The sequence below is a fragment of the Vigna umbellata genome, chromosome 1, assembly GCF_029865625.1.
Source record: "Vigna umbellata cultivar VRB3 chromosome 1, Vumbellata_1.0, whole genome shotgun sequence".
Taxonomy (NCBI): domain Eukaryota; kingdom Viridiplantae; phylum Streptophyta; class Magnoliopsida; order Fabales; family Fabaceae; genus Vigna; species Vigna umbellata.
This window is the reverse complement of record NC_142165.1, coordinates 6,944,042-6,957,400: the sequence shown is the minus strand read 5'-3', so window position 1 is coordinate 6,957,400 and position 13,359 is coordinate 6,944,042. Positions and strand designations below refer to the sequence as shown.

Genomic DNA, 13,359 nt, shown 5'->3' with positions numbered 1-13,359 from the left:
AATGCAAAACAATTCAAGCACAACCAAGGTACAACGTACTTGGGCCAAAAACACTTGTTCATTAATATTCAAATCTTTTACGAAAAAGTACTACATGATACACAAGAGGAATAAACAAAAATACAAAAGGCCTTATACTAGTAATCCTAATTTTTTACTTCAGCGACAACCTCCTCAACAAGGACCTCTTTAGTAACAACTCCCTCTACAATAGCCTCTACATGTTCATCGACCTCGAGAGTTTCCTCCAAATTGGACCCAAGGACATTTTTGACAATGTCTTTATCCACGACGAATTGCCCTAAGTCCAAGATGAGACTAAAGAACACGACTTGCTTTTCACCTTCTCAAAGCATGCAACATAGGCCACTAATATACTAGTGATGAAGTTGGTGTTCTTCTCATCAAGACAAATAACTTCAACCTCGAAGCCAACAATCCTCTCATTCAACTGAACCAACTCCCTCTGAAGGGGTCTTAACACTCTTCTCGACTGTTTCGACCTTTGTTGCCAAGGTCATCTTCTCGTCCTTTAGCTACTAAAGTTTAGAAATCAACTAAAAAATACGACTAAAGCTTTGCCAACCCGATATCTTTGCTCGTTAGCTTTTGACTTACCTTCGTATACAAACCGACCGAGTTATCTCTCTAGGTCTTCACCTGAGCCACCTTCCCTTGAAGGACTTTGAAGTTCTCCCCAGTCACCTTTAGTCAAGTCACTTCCTCCTTCAATGTGGTAAGTTAATCATATTTCTCCTTAAGCCTCTTCTTGCTCTTGTCCAAGCAGGCCAACCCAACCTTTTTCCTATCAACCTCGAAGAGTTGGTCATCCATTTCTTCAACATAAAGATTCATCATAAATCTCCCATATACCTCGTCAACAAACAACATTTATAATAATTATGTGTTATCTAATTAACGTTTATTGTTATTTTTGTCAATAATTTTGGAAAATTTTAGACCAATACCAACTAATTATTAGTTGACATTTCTTAGTTGACATTAATAAAAAAAATCTATAAAATAAACTTCACAAAAAGTGTCACAAAAGTAATCTAAAGCGGATCTAAATAGTTGTGGTAGATGTCAAATCAAAACAATATAACCAACGTGATCAAGAAAAAAAATGTTAATATCAATAAAAAGATACCGAGAAACTTTGACAGAAAATTAAATTAATATTAACAGAAAATATCAAAAATATTGATGACGTTTTAATCATTAACTGTATGATATTTGAATAATTATTTGTATTTGGTGGATAACTAAAATGATTTATTTAACTAAGAAAAATTAAAATTTAATAAATTTTAGTAATCCTATTCATATAAAATATTTAAAAAATTAAATAATTTAAAAATAATATATTTAAATGTTTTATAGACCGTGAAAGTAGCTGTTCAAGGCAAGATTAAATTATTATATGTTTAAATTCAAAATTTAATGTGAAAATACAAAATATTGCACATATATGCTACTTTTTTTTTGGTGAGGTTGCTTGTGTGTACGATTATTAATTCTCACCAGGTAACAATAAAAAGAAAATTATTATTATGGTATTAGTTTAGGAAGGAGTCAAAACGAACCATGAAGTAAAGTTTCATAAACATTTATTTCTTCAAGAGACTAAAGTGTCTGAATTTCAATCTTTCCCTTTGAGATTAAATTGGTAATTCACTAAAATATAATTTGAAGTTTAATCATATATATGAACTATAATATAATTAGAGAAGTATTTAAAATATTTTGCCCAATATATTGTACCGTCTAATATTAATTATAATTTTTAACGGTGAGAGAAAAATATAAGTATTTGATAATTACTAAAGATGAAAAGGCAAAATTTAATAACCATTTTCATAAATAAAAAAAAAAATCTATGAAATGACCTTTGGGGTTTAAATAACATGTTGAACTAGCTTAAATAACATGCAATAAATAAATAGTCACTATTGAACTACATTTATATTTATATATAAGATCATCTACAATTTTCTTTAAGCTCTTTCAAAATATAAGAATATTATTCTTACAGGTGAAAATACGCATTCTGTTACAGTTTTATCTTGGTTTTATTACTTGGTTTAGAAACTGGGAGCTAGCACAAGCACAAACACTATAAAACCCACTGCAACAACTTTGTATCCACGCACTGAAAGGAAGAGAAAGAAAAAAATTATCTGCAAAGAGTCTCTGCTGAAAGTTTTGGTTTCTTGAGGATGTCGTCACTCTCCGATCTTGTTAACCTTAATCTCTCCGACTCCACGGAGAAGGTGATCGCCGAGTACATATGGTTAGTGCTTGTTTTTTCCTACACTCACACGTCCTCTGTTTCCCCTGCACGTCAAAATCACCATTGCGATGTAGCATCATATCTTCACTCACTATTGCTTCTTCTATTTTCTCCACGTTTAGGGTTGGTGGATCTGGCATAGACATGAGGAGCAAAGCAAGGGTAACTTACTCACCCTCTGCACCAAAAGAGAAAAAAAAAACTTTATTTGATTTTGTCTGATAATTTTTTTTTAGTACTTTTTTTTTAAATATATTTTTATCAGGCATATGTTGAACTACTGATTAAAACTGGAATATGTAAAAATATGTTTTGTTATGATTTTTAAATCTGTTTTTATGGACTTTTATTTTTTCATTAAAAAAGATTCTGCTTTTAATTACTCAATCACCATCTCTCTTTTGGACTGTTTAAGCAGTATCTTGAGAACACTGGTGGGTTATGTTTTTAATAAATGATTTTCGCGTAAAGCATGCAACTGATTGATTTTCCTAAAACTTTGCTTTATATTTTTCAAATTTTAATAGTATTTGTTTTTACAGTGTGACCATACTCTTCGTTAGTTATTTTTTAAAATTTATTTTAAACTGTAGAACTTATCGGTGGTTTACAGATTTTTAAGAAAACTAAGTACAAATTGCAGAGAAATATGAAAAGTGTATGGATTTATCTCAGTTTTATTTATTTTTTGCTGGTTGGTAATGATGAATTTGGATTTTAGACTCTGTCTGGACCGGTTGAAGACCCTTCGAAACTTCCAAAGTGGAACTACGATGGTTCCAGCACAGGTCAAGCTCCTGGGCAAGATAGTGAAGTTATCTTATAGTATGTATCTGTTTTTTTTCTTTCTTTTTTGCTTCATTTTCTGGCAATTTTGTACTCTTACATGTTTAAGATTGGTTATTTTCCAAAATGTTGTCATTAATGTTGAGTATCTTAATCAATACAACAGCCCACAAACAATTTTCAGGGATCCATTCAGGAGGGGTAACAATATCCTGGTATGTTTCATCTTGTCTACTGTTTAATCTGTCATGAACACGTCTTTCATCACTTAAACTTGTTTCCATGGTGTAAACATTTTATAATATCTTACAATTGTAAACGATTTCAGGTTATGTGTGACGCTTACACTCCTGCTGGGGAACCCATCCCTACCAACAAGAGACATAATGCGGCAAAGATATTTAGCCATCCTGATGTTGTTGCTGAAGAACCCTGGTAGAATATATCTTTTGTGAATTCTTTGCAGTTTCTGATGAGCTTTTACTATGATTTTATTCTTTTTTTTCTCGAATAAAACGTCACATTATGATCTCCAAACAGGTATGGCATCGAGCAGGAATATACCTTGTTGCAGAAAGATGTTCAGTGGCCTGTTGGATGGCCTCTTGGTGGTTTTCCTGGGGCCCAGGTGAAAATTCCTTTCTTCAATCTTTCAAATTGAAGATTTGTTGCCGGTGTAGATTTCCATGGGTATAAAGTTTGTCCGTTGTGACATTCATTATTAACAAATAATTAAGCTTTTAATTAATAATGTACACATTTTATTGATGACTTTTGATGAAAGGTTATTAACTTTTGAAACTAACTTAATCTTAATCGTCTTTTTTGTCGCTGGCTTTTTTATGCTATAATTCACTTTTTAACGGTTTGATAATGACTTATGGCTTCATGCATTCTCTGTATTTTTTTTCTCGCTCAACAGGGACCGTACTATTGTGGTATTGGTGCTAACAAGGCTTTCGGGCGTGATATTGTTGACTCCCATTACAAAGCATGTCTTTATGCTGGCATTAACATAAGTGGAATTAATGGAGAAGTGATGCCTGGTCAGGTAAGTTGAAATATATTCATAAATTTTTTTACCCTTATATTTCATATCCTTTTGTTTTTTTTTATCTAATGTATTGTTGTTTTACAATTTCAACTCTCTTAAATCAATTATTCTTCATGATGGGTAGTGGGAATTCCAAGTTGGTCCATCGGTGGGCATCTCTGCTGCTGACGAGTTATGGGTTGCCCGTTACATTTTGGAGGTACTTAAGACTTCAGTAGCTACAAATTGGTCACCACTAGTTTCTTAAAATTATTTCAGTAAATGTTTTCTCTCTGTATTGCCAGAGAATAACTGAGATTGCAGGAGTGGTACTTTCCTTTGATCCTAAACCGATTCAGGTGAACAATACTAATCCGATTTGAATTTATATTCTACTTACATTTTTGTCCCTCTGTAGCCCACAAAAATTGAGGTCATCTTGACTCTATATATAATCAAAACATACGGTTAAAATTAGTTTTAAGTAAATTAACATTGAACATGTATATACACTCCTTTTTGGTCTATGCTTATTGATTTTGGTTATGCTCTTACAACAGGGTGATTGGAATGGTGCTGGTGCTCACACGAATTACAGGTAATCATGGTTACTTACAGTAAGGGTAGTTAGTGATTAACATACCATAATGTCACTTTACTTTATGCTTGCAAGTGGATGATATGTATATATAATGTTGCAGTACCGAGTCCATGAGAAACGATGGTGGCTATGAAGTCATCAAAAAAGCAATCAGCAAGTTGGAAAAAAGGCACAAGGAGCACATTGCTGCTTACGGAGAAGGCAATGAACGTCGTTTGACAGGAAAACACGAGACAGCGGACATGAACACCTTCATATGGGTAAGCCATAAACCAATATTAAGGAAACAAACTTGTTTAAACTTGTAGAGGTAATCACATGTATGATGTTTTACTAGTGTTTTAAATATTAAGTTATTGAACTAATAGTAAAGTTTTATTTTTGTAGTAGTAGTTTATTGAATTGTTAACGAAACAAGGCAGAAAATGAAAAGATTGAATGTTATTATGTTAATGTATTGATGGCGGTGTTGATGTGGGAATGCAGGGTGTTGCGAACCGTGGTGCTTCAATCAGGGTAGGGAGGGACACAGAGAAGAAAGGGAAGGGATACTTTGAGGATAGGAGGCCTGCATCTAACATGGACCCTTACGTCGTCACTTCCATGATTGCTCAGACAACCATTCTTTGGAAACCATAAGCAACCTAAAAACACAACCACAAAGGGCTTCTGCGATTTAGGATTATCAATTTGTTCATTTCTGTTCTGTGTGCGCTCTTGTTTTGTGACCAGCTTGCCTGATGTTAGGCATTGTTGCTTCCTTCCCTCAATGAACGTTTTAAGTTTTAGAATAATAATGGTATGGCTTTCAAGTATTTGTGTTATGTTGTTCGGTTCGAATTTCTTTTCGTGAAGCATTTCGGGTTTCTGTTTGACCAAACAAAGTGCATGCGCATCTCTATCTCTGCGTCTGTCTAAAATGTCTGTTGATCGATACTGCAACGGCTTTTCAAACTCAACTTTAATAACTGTACATATCTTATGTGTTTCAAACTCAACATTGTTTTGTAATTGAAAAAAAAAAATCCAAGGGACCAACTTAATAAGAAGGAGACAAGAAAAAGAAAAGGTTAAAGTGAATATATGCTTACAATGGTCATTTTTAACTAAGGTTCTAACATGATTCGGGATTACAACGTACACGATTAACAACTCTGATTTGTAGCATACCAAAATATATTAAAATAAATAAAGTTCATGTCTCTTAAAGCCAAAGTTCACGAAACCAAACAGTAACAGAACATGTATTAAGAAAGCCCCAAGATTGAAATTCGCTGTGTTTCATGTCTTTTTTTATTCAAATCAAAATATGATAAAACGTAATAGAAGAGTATCTCTACTTCTATAATTACTTTTCATATAAAACTAACCATGATATCATTAATAGTTGATTATGAAGTGACAGATAGAATATAGAGAGGTGTACACGCGTCTTAAAACCGTGTTAAGAAAGTATAGCCTTCACGAGTGTGCATGTATTCTGTTATCTGAAGCTGCTGTGCTGATTGGTTTGGTCCCGAGGGAACAACTTTCTGATAATTCTTGGAGCTTGGTTATGCAGATCTTGGATCTTGGTGTGCTTAGGAAGCAGTTCCACCAGTGTTCTGACTGTTCTGAAGAAGAATTTCACATTCCAATGCAAAAAGTAAGATGAACTTTAATAAATTCCCCCAAGGAGTGCAAACATACATGCAGAAAGGTTATTTTTTGAGATTGGTGTTTCCGTACTTAGCATCTTTTCAAATATCCCATTGTCAAAACTTTGTTGTTTTCCTTTTTGGGGCCAAAAACATTTATATATATATATTAAAGTGGTCCGTTTAATCGACAAATCTACCGTGAATTGGGTTTAATCAATTTCTTTTGGGTTGACCAGTGGATGGACCAACTATTTATTAGCCTGTCTAAGAGGACTGGGGTGGGTTTATGGGATCTGTTTTGATGGCCTAGTTAAGGTCTTTTCGCCTTTGACTTTATACAAATTTTAATTTTTTTACACATATATAATGTTTTAAATATTCATCTACAGTTTTCTTTTGATTTTATTAACTTTAATATTTTTAATAGTAGTTTTTGTTTAATTTATTGTGATAGAAATAATAGTATGGCTTTTACTGCAAAAAAAAGTTAAAGAAAAAAAGATACGTTTTAAGTTAAATTAATTTGAAGAGATTACATTTAGTAAACTTAGTATTATTATTATTATTATTATAAAAGAGATATTTGAAAACTACTTCAACACACATAGAAAGGTAATTTACAAATCAACAATGTAGAAATAATATTTATCAACTTCATTCCAGAACATATAATATATATATATATATATATATATATATATATATATATATATATATAATAACAAAAATATCTTCTAATTACATGACAATATATAATATCTAAAAGCCAAAGAGTAATATAATTTTATTACAAGTGTTAAAAAAACTAGTTATGAACACCATGCTTCTAATAAAAGTATAGTTAATTATTTGTTCTGTTGTGATATACACATGTCCTCCTTTACTTAGAATTTTTTTTCCTCAATTATTTCATTTTAAGTTTTTAACAGGGCAGGTCAAATGAATAAAAGTGAATATGTGACATTTTTTTGTCTCATTACTATATATGTGTTCATAACATTTTTCATGACCTTTGTATCATTTCTTTATATCATTATCTCTCTAACATTCATTTCATTTTTATATGACATTCATATCAGTTTTATGTGTTTCATGTGTCATTTTTATATGTTTTATTCATCATTTGTATATGAACTTCATGTTACTTTTATATGACTTATGTGCTTTATATATAGTCATTACTCTAAATGTTTTGAGGAAGTCTTAATATTTTGATATGTTTAAAAGTATGGTTTGATACATCAATACATACATAACTAGTCCATTTGTTCATTTCTCAACTAGATTGAAGTGTGCAACTAACAAAATTACTAACCTAATTGGTAAACAACCAATATTATATGTTTAAGAACTTGTTTAATTGTCCATTTACATAATTTTATAAATAAGCAACAATATAGTTTGTAAATCAAATAAAAATTAAGTAATATGGTATGTAAATGGTTAATATGTTTAGTAAAACTTTCACAAGTAAGTTTATTATTAAGAATGTGAGGTCACAGCACATTTCTTTTATCAAATATAAAGAAATAACAATAATATTATAAGTGTTCATAGAATAAATAGAATAAATAAGCTAGACAAAAATTAAAATAAACTTATTTATTATTTATACGTTATTTCAATAATTAACTAGAGCTTTTTATGTGTAAAAAGAATACTGACTTGGACACCAAAATTTTGACTTGCTAAAAGCAAAATTGTTTTCAAAGAGATTTTATTTTTTTAGTTTAATACTTATCTCGGTCTCTCGGTTGGTTAAATATGATAAAAGTTGTCCTACTTTTTTTTTTTTAAAGTTCACAGACTTCTCATATTATGTAAAAACGGTTTATATTTAGTCTTTTTTGCATAAGGCGTTAAAAATGCTAACGACAGAATTGCTTCAATGGCCAAAACTAAATGAATTGTCTAGATTATTATTATGTGACACTCTGAAAAGAATTGAGGTGTCAATTTTAAAAATAAAATTTAATAACATGGATTACTTATAACACAAGGTTAAATGGAATTAGCTTTAGGTTAAAATCGATTCGCGATTTGGAGCTTGAGGTTGAAAATTCTGTTAAAATTGGTGTTGGAATTGGGTTGATGGTTTGCACAATAATGGAAAATTTAACCAATATTATTACAAGATTTTCTGTGCCACCACCTAAATACACCTAGCCTTCACGTTCATGGCACATTCATGGCTTTTTAATGAAACTACCATCCCATTTCTCTCCCTCCATTGTCAAAGACTCAGAATTTGCAGAAGAATCTTAACTATACATATAGGAAATTTCACTAGGAATCTTTAATACGTGTTGGAAAGAACAACCTTATTTCAAAAGAAAGACAATGGTAATTTTGCCTTTTCCATTTACCATTCCGGTCTTTGTAATTTGCACGAATCAATCCCTCTATGTCTCACGCAAGGAAAATGTTATTTGGACAACGAAATTTTGACACACATTTAACAACGCCACGTGTCAGCTCTGTATTGGATAAATGATTTGAAAATAAAACAGAGAAAGGGTTACGGGACGAGGGGTATTTTGGGATTTCCAGGGTAAAATTTAAAGAATTGGGTTTGGGCGGTTTAGGGTGGGAAAGAAGTTCGTTCAACCCTTCCATCTTGTGTCTCGCTCTCTCGCTCTGTCGTTCGTCTTCGAAGCTTCCATCTTCCCTGTCGTTGTCTCGCTCTCTCGCTCTATCATTTTTACTTTGTGTTAATCTCACTTATAATGACAAAAGTAGTGATTGAAAAATGAACGCAGCATTATAATAAGAATTTGAAAAGTACGAGACCATTTTCAGTAAAATTAATGGTAATTAATGGGAAGGAGTTGATCAAATTCTGAGTGGGGAGATGGGTGTTGGTCATTGATGTAAACGCAAGAAGTGTGGAGTGACCCGTGATGAGTAGGGGGACGAAGTAGTGCAAGGGATGAGTCAGAGTGTTGAAAAAATGGTCTGGTAATCGTTTACAGAATCCTGGTAAACGATTACCCGAGAGAAAATTGGATTTTGTACATAAAGTCCAACACAGGTAGTCAGCCAGGTGAACAGGGGTCACCATTGGAAAAAAGCTGAGTTTTAGGCAGTTGTGCACCTGTTTTAGGCAGTTGTGCACCTGTCTAAGGCTGGTCCAGGTGTTTCAGTGGTGGGAGAGGGTGGTTGGTGATGTGATGTGAGTCCAAGGAGTGTGGGGTGACCCCTCATCAGTTGGAGGAGCAAGCTCTGCAAGGGATTTATTGACCAAAAAACCATACAAGTGAATTTAAGGGTCATTACTGGTTGGGAGGTTATGTTTGATGACCCCAAGAAGTGGGGAAGAAGTCATTCTTACTGAGGGGACCAAGTTGGACAAGTGCAGAGCTAATCTGCAGAAAAAACATTGTCGTAATCGTTTACAGTGGCCTCGTAAACGATTACACAAGAGAAATCACTGTTTTGTACAGAAAGTTGAACTAAAGTAGTCAGTTATAGTGTCCTGGGTGATCATTGGCAAAAACTGTTAATTTAAAGCACAAGTCCACTTGTATTTACTTGGTGTTGGTGTTTGACTGGTGGTAGAGGGTGGTAGGTGATGGGAGGTGACCCCAAGAAGTGGGGAAGAAGCCATTCTTACTGAAGGGACCAAGTTGGACAAGTGTAGACCCAATCTGCAGAAAAAACACTATGGTAATCGTTTACAGTGTCCTTGTAATCGATTACAGTGTCAAAAAAGGTGTAAACATGATTTCTAAGGCATAATTTAAAAGGTCTTTGAGTATAGATTCCTACAAAACACGAATCAACTCATTTGGAGTTCGGTGGAGAAAGTTATGAGCAAAAGAACAAGCAAAGGTCAGAGTTGGCAAAAATATATGAAACGCTAACTTGAAAGAATAAACTGTACCAACTCAGATGTCCAAAAAATACAAATTAGTAGTCATTGGAAAGATTTTTGAGTCTAGTTTCTAATAAAAAAAGAATCACATCATTTGGAGGTCGGTGGGAAAAGTTATCAGTAAAATAGCTAGCAAAGGTCAAAGTTGACAGCATTTTATCTCACCCAAGTTGCTCATCTCATAAACATTGTTTTTTTCCTCCATCATGGGGTGCCAAAACATCACTTCCCACCACTGAAACACCACGACCAGCCTAAGAAAAGTGCAAAAGTGCTTAAAACTCACCTTTTTGGCCAATGGTGACCCCTGTTCACCTGACTGAGTACCTGTGTTGGACTTTCTGTACAAAATCCAGTTTTGTCTCGGGTAATCGTTTACAGTGTCCTTGTAATCGATTACAGTGTCAAAAAAGGTGTAAACTTGATTTCTAAGGCATAATTTGAAAGGTCTTTGAGTATAGATTCCAACAAAACAAGAATCAACTCATTTGGAGTTCGGTGGAGAAAGTTATGAGCAAAAGAACAAGCAAAGGTTAGAGTTGGCAAAAATATATGAAACGCTAACTTGAAAGAATAAACTGTACCAACTCAGATGTCCAAAAATTACAAATTAGTAGTCATTGGAAAGAGTTTTGAGTCTAGTTTCTAATAAAAAAGAATCACATCATTTGGAAGTCGGTGGGAAAAGTTATCAGTAAAATAGCCAGCAAAGGTCAAAGTTGACAGCATGTTATCTCACCCAAGTTGCTCATCTCATAAACATTGTTTTTTTCCTCCATCATGGGGTGCCAAAACATCACTTCCCACCATTGAAACACCAGTACCAGCCTAAGAAAAGTGCAAAAGTGCTTAAAACTCACCTTTTTGGCCAATGGTGACCCCAGTTCACCTGACTGAGTACCTGTATTGGACTTTCTGTACAAAATCCAGTTTTGTCTCGGGTAATCGTTTACAGTGTCCTTGTAATCGATTACAGTGTCAAAAAGGTGTAAACTTGATTTCTAAGGCATAATTTGAAAGGTCTTTGAGTATAGATTCTAACAAAACAAGAATCAACTCATTTGGAGTTCGGTGGAGAAAGTTATGAGCAAAAGAACAAGCAAAGGTCAGAGTTGGCAAAAATATATGAAACACTAACTTGAAAGAATAAACTGTACCAACTCAAATGTCCAAAAAATACAAATTAGTAGTCATTGGAAAGATTTTTGAGTCTAGTTTCTAATAAAAAAAGAATCACATCATTTGGAGGTCGGTGGGAAAAGTTATCAGTAAAATAGCCAGCAAAGGTCAAAGTTGACAGCATGTTATCTCACCCAAGTTGCTCATCTCATAAACATTGTTTTTTTCCTCCATCATGGGGTGCCAAAACATCACTTCCCACCACTGAAACACTAGGACCAGCCTAAGAAAAGTGCAAAAGTGCTTAAAACTCACCTTTTTGGCCAATGGTGACCCCTGTTCACCTGACTGAGTACCTGTGTTGGACTTTCTGTACAAAATCCAGTTTTCTCTCGGGTAATCGTTTACAAGGATGCTGTAAACGATTACCAGACCCTTTTTTCAACACCCTCACTCATCCCTTGCAGAGTTTGCTCCTCCAACTGATCAGGGTCACCCCACACTCCTTGGACTCACATCACATCACTAACCACCCTCTCCCACCACTGAAATTGTCCTTCAAATTAACTGGTTTTGACATTGGTCACCATGTTATCCAAAATGACCACTCAAACACCAACATCTTACAAACAAGCCTGCAACTTACGAGACAAAAAAATGACCACATTCTGAAATCCACAAACTCACAACTCATAATAACAATGGTAGTGAATAAATAAAATATGAGACCAATTCAAACCAAAACTCAAATTTTATTTCATTGCACTAAATCGGATACATTAAACTTTGTTTTCTTAATCTATTTACAATGATTACAATTATCATTACTTTCCAAATAACATTTTCCATCAACTAAAATACACAGATTTATTTTGCCTTCTTGCCTTCTCTTCAGCCAATTGTGCCTCCAAATTTGCAACCCTCCTTTTAAGTTCTTCAATTAGAAATTATTGTTCCTCTAAGGCACGCATAAAAATTTCTCTGCGAATTCTTTTTTGTTTCTTCTTTCCTCTTGGTTTAGCATCCTTTCTCGTCTGTCAAGCGTTCGTTCAAAGTACATATATACTTTGTCGAAAAAGAGTGACGAACACTCAACTGCATAAACCAAAATAAATTCATCAAAACAACGAAACCCAATAACCCAAGAACCACAACACAAGGATACGAACCCCAAACCTTAACCCAAACCAAATAAGCATGATACGAGATGCCCAAACCGAATAACTAGGCTACGACATGGAATGGAAAACCACTTACCTTCGTCGTCGGACAATCGTCACCGGAACTTGCCACTCCGCACGATAACAGGAAACGAAACTGGACGGAGACAACACCACACACACAGAACAAAGTGAAGCGCCACGAAACGCGACCTTCGACCTTCCAAGAGAATGCACCTTCGTTTCCAATGGAACAGAGAAAGGGCTATTTTCGGAATTTCAGTAAAAATAAGGGTTACAGACTTCCGTTTCGTAGGTTTTAAAAAAATTTTATTTTTAAAACAAACCAATCAAACAACGACACGTGGCGTTGTCAAAATGCGTTGTTGGAATATCGCGGTCCCTCACGCAAATATGTTTTCTCAAATTCATACAAAATCATAAAAGCAAACGAGCAAATAATAAATTCACCCTCACATTTCTCTGAAAAAATACATACATATAAAAACAAAACACAAACTAAGTGGTTCCTAAATATTTCATAGATTAAAACTATAGGTGATTGTAACTGACCTGAAAGTTAATCCGAATCTTAAGAAACTTTTTTTGTAAACATATTAATATTTAAATGTAATTTTATGAATAAGCATGAGGAATTCCATGAAAATTTCTCACACATATACACGGATGCAACTAGGATGAGGAATTTTTAGCCATTGGATTAGGGAATATGTTGTGCAGGGCAGGTGTCAAGCTTTTGAACATAGAATGACAAGGGAAATGACACGTACATCTGAAAAGAGATCTGAAAGAGAGAGAAGCGGCATTGTTTGCAATTTTGTTTCTCCATTTT

At 33.8% G+C, this 13,359-nt stretch overlaps 1 protein-coding gene across 2 annotated transcripts; it reads left to right on the top strand.

The window, feature by feature from the left end:
- The first annotated feature begins 2,128 nt into the window (after positions 1 to 2,128).
- Positions 2,129 to 5,537, top strand: LOC124825644 (glutamine synthetase N-1). 2 transcript variants are annotated; one of them, XM_047298312.2, is made up of 12 exons: positions 2,133 to 2,293; positions 2,416 to 2,455; positions 3,015 to 3,118; positions 3,246 to 3,294; positions 3,408 to 3,514; positions 3,620 to 3,707; positions 4,002 to 4,130; positions 4,258 to 4,332; positions 4,418 to 4,471; positions 4,673 to 4,710; positions 4,814 to 4,973; positions 5,200 to 5,537. In XM_047298312.2, exons 1-12 carry the CDS (start codon positions 2,220 to 2,222, stop codon positions 5,350 to 5,352), a joined length of 1,071 nt encoding a protein of 356 aa, XP_047154268.1. In that variant the 5' UTR covers positions 2,133 to 2,219; the 3' UTR covers positions 5,353 to 5,537. The 2 variants fall into 2 exon arrangements, with proteins under 2 accessions (XP_047154269.1, XP_047154268.1); XM_047298313.2 differs by lacking the exon at positions 4,814 to 4,973 and having other exon boundaries at positions 2,129 to 2,293; positions 5,260 to 5,537.
- Positions 5,538 to 13,359: the final 7,822 nt, after the last annotated feature.

What these genes read in the sequence shown, in the direction of transcription:
- LOC124825644 (XM_047298312.2), top strand. Translation starts at nt 2,220, where the DNA reads ATGTCGTCACTCTCCGATCTTGTTAACCTTAATCTCTCCGACTCCACG. An exon ending in GGAGGGGTAACAATATCCTG is followed by an intron (nt 3,295 to 3,407) that starts GTATGTTTCATC and finishes AAACGATTTCAG; the next exon opens with GTTATGTGTGACGCTTACAC. An exon ending in TTGCCCGTTACATTTTGGAG is followed by an intron (nt 4,333 to 4,417) that starts GTACTTAAGACT and finishes CTGTATTGCCAG; the next exon opens with AGAATAACTGAGATTGCAGG.